General features: G+C 38.8%; 1 protein-coding gene across 2 annotated transcripts in view; it reads left to right on the forward strand.

Moving 5' to 3' along the window:
• Positions 1-446: 446 nt before the first annotated feature.
• Positions 447-12,103, forward strand: part of LOC115633280 (protein dead ringer) — a 33,657-nt gene continuing 22,000 nt past the window's right edge. For both annotated transcript variants that reach the window (XM_030530692.1, XM_030530701.1), the window contains exon 1: positions 447-1,216. In XM_030530692.1, coding sequence (XP_030386552.1) covers positions 1,133-1,216 — 84 coding nt within the window. In that variant the 5' untranslated portion in view covers positions 447-1,132. The remainder of the gene's footprint in view (positions 1,217-12,103) is intronic.

A 12,103-nucleotide genomic window follows, 5' to 3' on the forward strand; every position in this document is an offset into this window, starting at 1 on the left:
AAAAATCAAATCGTGTATAAAACGCGCAAGCAACAACTGATTTCTGATTGAAAGATACACAAACAATGTTCAGATACACCAATACTAATACGGGAGCACACACCTTGTCTACCATATACATACACAAAACACCAACACTGTTCTGCATGATTGTGTTATGCAAATGAGCCATATACATACATACTCGTGTGTATGTATAAACGCACAGTAGTATCTAACGAGCGAATGAACGCAGAGAGAGAGCATTGCATTTAGATTACACATTTTAATTGAACACCACCTGAGGGCAACAGAAACAGCAATCCGATTGGCTGAGCGCTCGCGAGAGCCAGATGAGCAAGAGAGCGAGCTGACGAACGCACGGAAACGGCACACATTGTGTTTCGATAACCAACGTTTCGAATGCGCGCCGACTAGTTATTCCCAATTCGAGTTTCGTGTGCGTCGGGTGGAGTGGCGGACAGTGCGCGATGATCAAATGAATTCAAATAAATGAAGAAATTGATAATTAATAAGAGAATCAGAAACACAGGAGCAGACGGAGACAACATCAGCAGTAGTTAACGACGCGTCGTTTGCTGAAGATTACAGTGTTTTGTGCTTGTGTGTGTTGTGCGATCCCAGCAAAACATTTACATAGTTAGTGTTTATGTCAAAAATGCATTTGTAATCCAAAACATACTCATAACAACAATAAGAAATAAATAATCATATTTGCAATAACTCGAAACACCAAATAGGCAAGGGCAAAAGAGAGAAGTGGGAGTGCGTACAAAAAACGGTTCTTTATCGCAATTCCTTTTTGGCAAGTGGGTTCATATTCGTTCAACTCAAGAGCACCACAAGCAACAACAGTAAGGAGAGCAAGTCATTTTTATAACGGTGTCTACATAGTGTGATCTATAAAAGAAAGAAAAAAACACCTACAAAAGAATGTAGATTGAAAAAGAAAAACAACTACAAAAGTGCTGTACAAAATCCATAGCTAATTTTTACAGTGTGTGTTTGGCAAATTCAACAAAAGAACACCTTACGGTCAACGGCTGTAAATAAATCTAACCCTAAATAAACTTACAAATATACACACATACCATATATAGAGCGTGAGAGGACAAAAACAAATTGCGCTCTAATGCAACTAAGTCTGCACCCGACTATGGATTGTAGCGGCCGTTCAAATAATATTGAACGTGATTCCGATTTGGGCGACGATTTGGTAAGAAAAATTATACTTGTACATTTGATATCTGCTGTAATATTTGTCAGTCAAATAATTACATTTCTCGTAGCGAAAATTGATGGAATGTGTTGCTTCCTGCGAGTTTCGAGTTTTTCGAAAGCCCATATTTCAAGGTAGAGAGTAGATGAAACAAAAATTAAGATCCTAGAGGACATTTGGAAAACAAAGCGTAAAATTTTAGATAGCATTTATACATAATCGTGCAGCAGATAAGCTTGCTGATTAACGATCAGCCTTTTAACAGCATATACTTATACTAGTTGCTTTGAAAATAAAACAATCATCCTAAACGGACTGTTCACCTATTAATTTATTATTTTAATTTTTTTTTGTTTGCAATATACGAAATATAAAATAAGGCATAATATTCCAATGTCGCTAGAGCCGATTTTGTTTGAAATCGGTGAGTTGTAAAACATGTGCACTCTACTCCTTATTTACGAAAGTCGTCTAACCTTATGGATATTTTAAAACCTTATAAAGTGTACCTAAAGACCAAAAAAACCTAAAATTGCGACCACATTGCTTGATGAAGAAATATCATAACCAGAAATATACATATATTTCACTTAAAAAGTATATCAGACAAAATAATTAGGTGGTGGGGCTTTGATTTACCGTCGGAAAGACAACAACAAATATGCGAACTCCGCGCACACCAATGCGAAATTCAAAAAGGCCTACAAAATAACCAGTTTAATAAAGTCAGGTGACACTTCAGTTTCCTTGTTGTTGCTGCCGTTGTTGTTTCTCTTTTTATTGTCTTTCGTCGCTGTTCAAAACCCAATTCATGCAATTCAACTTAAATTGTTTGCAGATGATTCAAAACGTAATTATATTGTTAAATTGTTGATTTAAAATTAACGAGACGAACATATCTATGTATATGTGAGTAGAAATGTCTTTATATACGTTTGTGTGCATGTACATACATACATACATACATACTTGTATGTATGTAGCTTCGTATATTGAGTTTTTGGCGTTGATATATTCGTTTTGTTTGTTCGAGAGCCGTTAAAAGGTGACATGCTAAATAGCTATACAACGCATTTATTATACATACATACACATACACACATATGGTCAGCGGTAGAGCTAAGTGCATACATACTCATAAATACAAATAGATTCATCTGTTTTGAGTTGAGTTGCGAGTTGAGTTGAGCGCTGAGTTGTTAGGCTCTTGGGCCCTCGGACACCCCCTCATTCTCATTCTGTCCCTCAACCGTTGTCTGTCGTCTGTCGTCTTCGCCTTCCCAAGTGGGGATCTCGTTCATATTTCATCAATTGAAAGATTTCTTTCAATTCAACTCTTTGATGGCGTTCATATGTAAATAAAATGTTCAAATATTTGCATTATTTGTTAGTACCTTAAATGAATATTAAATGGGTTTTATTGCGTTTACCTCTACCCGTCGTTATACAGAGGAGGATGCTGAGACTGCCACTTTCTTGCCGTCTGTTTGTACTTATAAATGTGTGTATGTAACTGAGTGTGTGTGTGTGTGTGTATGTTTTCTTGAATTCAATAAAACTCTTGTTAGTCTTTTGTTTTTCTTTCATTTTTATTATTGTTGATAGACAGACAGTGTTCAGTGCTCAATGCTCAGTGCCATCGCATCAACAATGAGCCAGACTTTATACACATACAGCCATACATACATACACCGGCATATATGTATGGCTATTTACATAATTTTTAATAGCCTCACATTTAGCCTGTTGCTTACCAAAGAGCTAAACGCAAGCAAGACAGCCAGCTAGCCAGCTAGCCAACTAGCCGGTTCTGCCACAACTTCTTTACCCATCGAATCAGTCCGAAAAAACTTGTGCTTAGGAGGGACCTTTGATAGCAGCGCTTTATGTAAACAGCAGCCTGTCTCGCTGGCTATCAATGTAAGGGTACAGAATTTCGGATAATTTCATTTGAATGGTGTTAATTGGAAACAGCTTTGTGCTAGACATGCTTGGACTACCCAGCCTTGAACACAGATTGCACTTTCAATTGTCCGATGTGGGTGTTTTTAATTAACCACCACATATCTGTCGATATCAGTTTGGCATTTTGAATTGTGCCAGCCAGCAGTTGCCTTAATCATACACACATACTATGTACCTACTGTATATTTGTATACATATATATATATATATATATATATATATGTTGTACTCGCATGTATGCTGGTGTCATTCGTGCGTTCAATTTTAAATCGAAAATCCTAAGCAGATCATTTGCGTTATGCGCTCGTGTGAACGCGCCGAGATTTGCCGAAAAGTCACGATTAAACAATAATGTGGGCTGTCAAAAAGTCATAAATTTTCAAATGAAGCGAGTCTGGGCGACTAGCCACAGTACCCAGTGCCCAGTACCCAGTACCCAGTGCCCATTACTTCTCGTTCTTCTTCGCCATCATAGCCTCCCAGCGGCTGCTTCGTCATTTGAGTACAGCTTTAATTACTTGGGTTAAACGCACAGTTTAAAGATGTGGTGTGAGAGTGAGTTTCGGCTTGATTTTTGAATCGTTTTTAAATTAAATCAAGTAATGTGAAATTCACTTAACATGGCAGTGTACAAGCAGGCTATATGAACATAAAAACGAGCATGTTTGAAGTATTCCTGGGGGGGTGCAACTGCCCCTTGCATTGTCTCTGAGAGCAACAGCTTCCCAATTGTTCTTTTTGTCTTTCATTTGGGGGACGGATTGCCGCACGTGTTCGGCATCAGCGCTTACTGGATTCCCACATTAAATCATTTGGCACAAACAGCTGCTCCATACATACATACGTACACGCTTACATATTAATTTCAATTTACATATTAGATATTAATTTTAAATGTAACCAAAAGAGTCTCACAAAAAACCCCTTGCTCGATATTTATGACGTGGACTAAGAATCAACTGTAAAATACTTAGTTGAGAGTGTTGCTATAAACCGAACCAAGTTGAAGCTAGGACTAAGGAAGTCATGTACAAGTATTCTTAATTAACAAAAACAAGCTTTGTATAAATACCTTTACTGTTGAGTTATATATTATAATGATAGCAAAATATAATTGGTTAAGCCCAGTCATCAATTACATTCAGCAAAAGCTAGTTAAAAATGTTATACGATTATTGCATTATAATCAAAGACTTTTATTGTTACATTACTTACTGGTTGGGTCCAATAGCTTGTTAATTTGATAATCTTAAATATTAAATATAAATTTAATATTAATGTTGTCTTCATTTTATAAAGAAAAGGATTATCTTAAAACTGACAGAGTATTAGTGTTCGGGAATTAAAGTTTTAAAATGTCACTTTTTTAATTTCGCAAAAATGGGAATGTCCCTTCGGATGAACATCGACTTATCTTAAAACATGGCAGCTAGGGCCACAAAAATTGCAGCACGATCCTTATATTAGATTATATGTAAGTAAATTTAAAATGAAGGGAATTTGTTCACGTATTCTTCTACACGGCTGAACGTTTACATATTACGTTAAAAATCAATTCCAAAAACCGTTTTGTAGTCAAAGAGGGGTTTAGGGTTTAGTTCATATGCTAACGCTCGAATTATAAATATTTTAAAAATGTATAATTTATTTTATTAATGTCAACACTATTGGGCTGTTACCTGCCACAGTATCCAGAGCACTTCTTTTTGCGTTTGTGCAGCAGGCTCCGTCCATCTCTTGTGGTTTCGTAGCGCCCCGCAGTTCGATGGAAATGGCCGCCTTGGCGATGGGCACCTGTTATAATTTGTTTGTCTGTTTGTTCGTTGACAGCAACGATTTTTATAAAATTCTTCCCTTGCTCTGGATTGTATCTGGCTGGGGCCGTGGTTGCATAAGTCACACGAATCCGACATACTTATACGCATATAGAAATATTTGATTAAGTATCTGCTCAGTCAGTGTACGGCCCCTTTTGGACAGCTTTTGGACAGCTTTTGGCCGCTCTTGCTGCCTTTGGTGGCGCTTTCTGCCGTCTTCCGTTGCTTTCAGCAATGAATGACAAACGAAATTTGTTTGCTTTTAGTTGAGACATTTTTCTTAGTCAACGGCGCGAACTTGAAAATTTTGAAACGTGTGTGCGGCAGTCTGTGCCCCTACCCCCTACCCCCTGTCCCCCTGTCCACAGTCCATGTGTCACGTCATCGATGCGGATATTTTTAATTTAATTTACAACAAAATGCCGCAAAAACAACAAAACCTAAAAACGGTGCCACCATAACACCATAACAATAACAATAACGACAGCAACGACAAACGTAAAGCGATCGAAAATCGCAAAAGTGCGCAAAACGAACAAAAGTCATAAAAAAATTATTATTACAGTTTTTAGTTTTTAATGAATTTATGAATTATATTTCAACCATAGCTAATAAAATTGTTAATTAGATTTTTCCAGCATGGCGACGACTCGGTCTCGCCCCGTCCCCGTCCCCGTCCCCAACCCCGTTCCCGTTCCCCACCCTAGCCACAGCCACAGCCAAAGCCACAGCCCCGACCGGGTCCCGCCACTGACAGCTGGCCGTTTGTTCTGCCGGCCGGTTTCGTGCAAGTGTGCGAAAAATCGACGATAAAAATACATGTACAAGTATTACTACCTACCTACATACATACATACACACATATGTATGTATGTATGTATGTATTTAATACTTACATGGATGCATATATATGTATGTATATGTAGGTACTCCTATGTATAAAAGCACATTATCAAAACGCTAATAAAAAGTCGTGTGTGTTAAAGGGCGTGGCTTGCACATTCTCGTACACATGTGCTTGTGCGCGCGTGTGTGTGCGTGTGTGTGTGTGCGTGTGTGTGTGTGCGTGTGTGTGTGTGTGTGTCTGGAGAGCCCATGAGTTGTGGAGCAGTTGTTAGTCGTGCGAGCGCGAAATCAAATGAAGGAACGAATAAGCGAATGCCAAATGAATTTTGGGTGTGTGGAGAGGGAACCTATAAACGTTTTTAATGCCCTGTGTAACCGAAGGGTAAAAAGGTGTACTAGATTGTTGCGAATGTATGTAACACCTAGAGTCAGGCGTGGCAAACCTCACAAATTATTACTTATGTATACTTATATATAGTATTGTTGATGAGCAAAGCTTTTTATACGGTCGTGGTGCATGGCAGTTGAAGCCTATGCTCCTAGTTCACAACTCGTAAACGGTACAAGTATTAATTTCATTTACAATTAATGCAAATGTTTATTAACAACTCATATTTGCATGCAACTCAATTAAAGGAAAGCATTGCATTAAATAAATAGTATATATTTTAATTACAGTTTTTAACATTTCTCGTGTCCCCTTTTTAGCATACCAACAATATTCTCGAGCAATACTTATTTCTCCTAAATAAGATCTTAATTATGTACTTGTAGTTCATTTTATTCGTGTGAAAGGGGAAGGCAACAGGGTATATTTTAGTCGGTCACTCAATTTATGAAGGTAATAAAAAACCATGCAGCTTTTAATCATTGCCGTTGCCATTGCCGTTGTTGTTAATAAAGTAGCAACAACAATAGTAACAACAACATAACATTTTTAGACAACTCCCTGCTCATGGGCAGTCAATACTTTTGTAGTTTTTAACCGGTTTCGTTTAATATTTTTTGTTGCCTTTTTATTGTTTACGCGAAATTTTCGTTTGCAACGCGCGACGCACACACACACACACAGAATCGCACTCACATGCTGCTTCAGCCCTATGTGCTGTACATAGACGTGCGTGCAACATCGCGGTGGGGGGCACGGGTCTGGTCGGTGGCTTGTCCACGTCTTCGAGCCGAAGAGCGGCGGCAGCCACCAGCAGACGCAGCGAGCGCGACTCGTCAGCTCGTCAGCTCGACAGCGGCAGCGACAGCGTCAGCGCCATTATGTTGTTGCCCATTTCTGTTTTGTTGTTTTCATTTTTATATTTTATTCGCTTTATTTTTTCCGCTTCGACGCTTTGTGAGCGAATGAAATCGCGTCTCTAAAGACGCACTGGCACACACACATGCACACCACACTTAATCGTGTGCGCATGTGTGAGTGTGTTAGTGTGCATGTATCTTACAGATACGTTTTGCATTTTAATTTTTATTTTCATGCTCTCTGCCCTCAGCGGTCGCATTGGCATCGCCATCAACACCGGCATCGACAACTACTCGCACACTACACATGTTTTAGTCCTGTTTTTCATATATGGACATGGAAATATGCACAAACATATGTACATGTGTGTCGATTTTTTAGTTGATGTTTTTTTTTTTTTTTTTTGTTATTGCCGTTGCGCTGTGAAACAAATTCGCCACGGGGTGGATGCGTAAATGAGCAATTTCCATTTGTTTATATGCCACAAGCATACCCATATCTCCATGCACTCTGTGTGTGTATGCGTTTATATAAGTTATGCCGACTTTTATGCAAATTATGAGAAGGAAACTAATTATATGTTGTTAAAAAAACTCAGTAAATACGACTGTGAGTGTGTGTGTGTGTGTGTGTGCATAAAGGTTTTTATATGAAAGGGTTGCAGGCAAGTGCCTTTTATGTTCAATAAACGAATCGAACATTCTTGTTCTAGAAATTCAGGTTTGATGCTCAAAAGTTGGATGTGCAGTGTTCTATCTATTGATTTACAAATAAAGAATGAAATCAGCCCACTTATACAGTTTTCGTTTTTAAAGATATTTAAAATACATTTGCAATCGCAAAATAAAAATGAAGTTGTCGTTCAATCAATCTTATTACCAAAGACTGTTTTTTTAAAGAAGATAACTTTTGATTTCTTGAGTTGTTTAACGAGCCCTAAAGTTTGATCGAAATCGTTGTACAATGCAATAGTATAGGTAGCATAAGAACGTTTAGTGCAACAAAGTTATTTTTAGTTGAAGATGCAAGAGTTTGATAATTTTGACGGAAACGTACTACTTTCCCAAATAAAATTAAATTCTAGCCTATATTGTAGGTTGTGAAAAGTTTCCTTGTGAATAGCAACGTTATTGCTAGCTTTTGTATACAAGTACTCGAAGCTTATATAAATGTTTTAATAGCCATTTGTATCAATTGTTTGCAATTAAATTGTTGGCTAGACTTTACCTTGGCTCTAATATTATTTTCAGAAAGATTGGTTTATTGGTGTATTTGTTGTAGAATCAACTGCAGATCAATCGACTGAACAATTACATTGCCGAAATCAATCTCAATATGCAGTACTTCTAAATTTTCTAGTACCAATAAAAACAATGCCATGCCATCTATGCATATTTCTCATAATTTTTCTTGTAAAAGCAGGCCGCTAATAAACTTAAGACGCCAGCACGCCCGAAGAGCACTCAAGTCCTAACAACATTACGCCGTATAGTTTACAATTCAGTGTAAAAACAAAAAAAGAAAAGAAATAACAATGAAAAAAAAACAACGACCGCACGCACACAAGCAAATAGATACATACATGTGTACGTATATGTGTGCACATAGATACTCGTATTTATAATCTTAATCCTTCGCACAATAAACGCCCTGGCTGCTGTAGCTGCTGTGGCTGCTGTCCTCGCTGCCACCGCCGCCGTCCTTGCGGTGGTAGTTGATCCTGTTTGCATGCTGCGCCCTTCACATTCACAGCTCACCACGGCTCATGGTATTGTCACATTATGGATTTCCAATGTCTAACAATCCGGCGACTGGAAGTAGCGGCAACAGCAGCCTGTTCTTTTGTTTTAAATTAGCGCAGCATGTTGCACATGCGTCGATGGTCTGTGACTGTGCCGCAAGCGGCACTCCGAGACCGAGCAATGCCGTCGGCATTTGAGGGCAGAGGCGACCCTGACAACTTCCTACAATTTGTCAATTGTGTAGATCAAGTTGTGTCTATATCTACTTGTAAATAAGTTGTCTAGCAACAACATGTCAACAAAGCAGACGAACTGGGCGAGGGAGAGGGAGTGGGAGAGAGAGAAAAAAATTAACTTAATTGCATTTGTGCTTCATGGTAAATGCAATGGCAATGATAATAAATTAAAACAAAATTTCCCAGTCACCCGACGCGTCGGGTCCTATCGAAAATAATGTAAACTAATTAGCGATAAAAACTGTCAACGGCAAATAAATTAAATATTTTACCTATACAAAAACAATTTGCGCTTAGATAGTCAGTCAGTCGAGGGCAGCAACATCGTCATCGTTCAAGTCGGGGCTCTTTGTTGCTTCTGCCCCCATATTATTGTTGTTGCTGTTGCTGTTGCTTTTGCTTTTGCTATTGTTGCGGTGCATGGAAAGCTATTAAAGTAAATTGCAATATGGCGTTGATAGCGAGAGCCCAGGCCCCACACGACATCTACAATACACATGCGAACTCACAAAACATACATACATATACATATATGTAGTACAAAGACTCGCACAGTATAGCAGATATACTTGCATAGTTATAGGGCCTTGTATACAAGTATATCTGACAATTATAGCGGTAGGTGCAGCGTTTTGTGGGCCTTCTGCGGTTAGTCTAATTGCGATTTAATGTCTTTGGCTTTTCGTATGAAAGCGCTGGAGTAAAAGTGGCTGGCAGTTGGGCCCAAAGCGTCTGCTCTTATCAATGGAAGCCTGTGGGTGGGGCAACGCAACAAACATACAAATGTACATACATACATAAGTACTAGCATATAGTACATACATACATGGATAGATACATTTGTAGGTAGTGTGGAAATGTGCGCACAAATGGAGTAATACTTGTAATGCACGTTTATCATTAGTAGCGGGGTTTTCTTTATTTTGTAGCTCATCTTAATGCACTTTTGAATGCTCCTTTTTGTCTTTTTCGGCTAGAAACTAGCACAGCTTATCAATTCTTGGAAATTTATGTGACTTTTCAAGCCGACAGTCCATAAATTGCACAATTGTTGCAACAAATTCGTTGATCATTAATTCGAAACTGTATGGGAGCAACATAAGCAAGTCTGGCTGACTTGGACAGACATTAGTCAGTCGGCCAGGAAGTTAGAAACAGACATGGAAGTCGCACTTTGAGAAGATAATGTGTTAGGCCTTGTTTAATATTAAGAGTGCGACATATGCTCTGGTTTCTCAATTTTATCGTTCCTTTGTCTCTATGTACTCAGTATTATGCTTTCTAGTTTGAGTTCCTTCCCATTAGCGATGGACATTTGTTGTAGAAAATCCAAAAATTAATGAAAATCGATCTAACATATACACTACAACACTTATGCTAACTTTTTGTTATTTTTTTAAATGTTTTTATTTTTTAAATTTAAATATATATTTGTAATTTGACATTCATTTCGTTTTGGGAGTTTTCTAAATGTTGTCTATTATCCAACGTTGAATTAAGTCTTTTTTTTTTAAAAAAAAAAAGGTGCGTTTGCATAGGTATTGAAGGCAAGCTATGAATTTGATGTCCTTTCTTGAAACTACATGAATCTAGGGCCAGATTTGAAGATTGTAGCTTTCGTAATTTACGATATAAATGCAAAAGTACGCTTCTAACCAGAACCTTATTGCGGGGTGTGGGGGATGCATCGAAAAATAAACACGAACTTGAAGTTATCTTCTGCTTTCGGAGATCCTTGCGCTCCAGGTATACACTTTGTGGAGTCTACCACACTTCCTTCTGGGTGTTGCAAAAACCTAAACTCTTTTAACCTTTGGGTGCAGGGTTTCAAACAATGGTAACTGTTAATTAAATATTTGTTCAACTTTCACAAAATTGTTTAATATTTAATCAGCTGCTCATAAAGGCCCCGAACACATTTTAATGTTTGCTGCATAGTGTTGTTATTTTGTGGCTCTTTAGCAATAGCGGCAGCATTTCGCATGACTTCGATAACTTACATTAATTTGATGCACACACACACACACCTACATACACACACACACACTTGAGAAACCAATGCGACTTGCCAACTAACAAACTAACCAACCAAGTCAGAAAGGCAGTCAAAGCATCAACAGCAGACGACAACCAATGCCGGCGATCAGACGTGGCAACGGCCACAACTATAGCTGCACACAGATGCATTGCTTCTATACAGTATGTGTGATATGTATGCATATAGGCAGTGGGCAACCGCAACGTTCCCATTTCATTATGCGCGGTCGCAGCAGCGCATATCTCTCGAGTTAACCAAATGGTGTGTGCAACATTTTTGCTATAAAGGCGTTTGCATTTGCGCCAACTTCAAAGAATTCTTGGAAGCAACTCTCCAGCACACCTATGCAGGATGATGCCCATGCATATGTATGTGTGGTTAGTACAACTATATACATATATGTATATATATATATATGTATGTATGACCTGGTATTGTCTATGTTTGGTTGCATTTATGATTACAGCGCGCAGACGACGACAACGCTGATGTCGATGTTGGCGATAAATGCTGTACACACATATGTATGTGTGTGTGTGTACATATGTATGAACATATACTATAAGTGGCATATTGAGATGTGAGGTGATGCGATGCAATGGTCTGGCCGGGTCTGGCCTGGCTGGCTGGCTGGCTGGCTGGCTTGGCTTGGCATGGTTTGCTCTGGTCTGGCTTACTTTGTGCAGCAGATCTTACTTTGTTGTTGTTGTAGTTGTTGTTGCTGCTGCTGTTGCTGCCCCGTCGTTGGCTGTGTTTAAATTGAAAATTCCCGATTTGCACACAGTCACAGATGCGCTTAATTTGCACCTCTCCAAATGCATAAAAAGCGGCGGCTGGCAGCCAAGCGTTGCAGTTGCACTTCTTTGCAAGATGCCCGTTGCGAGTTGCGAGCTGCGAGTTGCAACTTGCCCGAGTCACGGCTAACAACACGGTTGTGAAACGGTTGTGGCCACGGATATGCCATGCGAGGAACGGACTTGCTATGCACTAT

Source organism: Scaptodrosophila lebanonensis, unplaced genomic scaffold, assembly GCF_003285725.1.
Source record: "Scaptodrosophila lebanonensis strain 11010-0011.00,11010-0021.00 unplaced genomic scaffold, SlebRS2 tig00000001-arrow-pilon, whole genome shotgun sequence".
Taxonomy (NCBI): domain Eukaryota; kingdom Metazoa; phylum Arthropoda; class Insecta; order Diptera; family Drosophilidae; genus Scaptodrosophila; species Scaptodrosophila lebanonensis.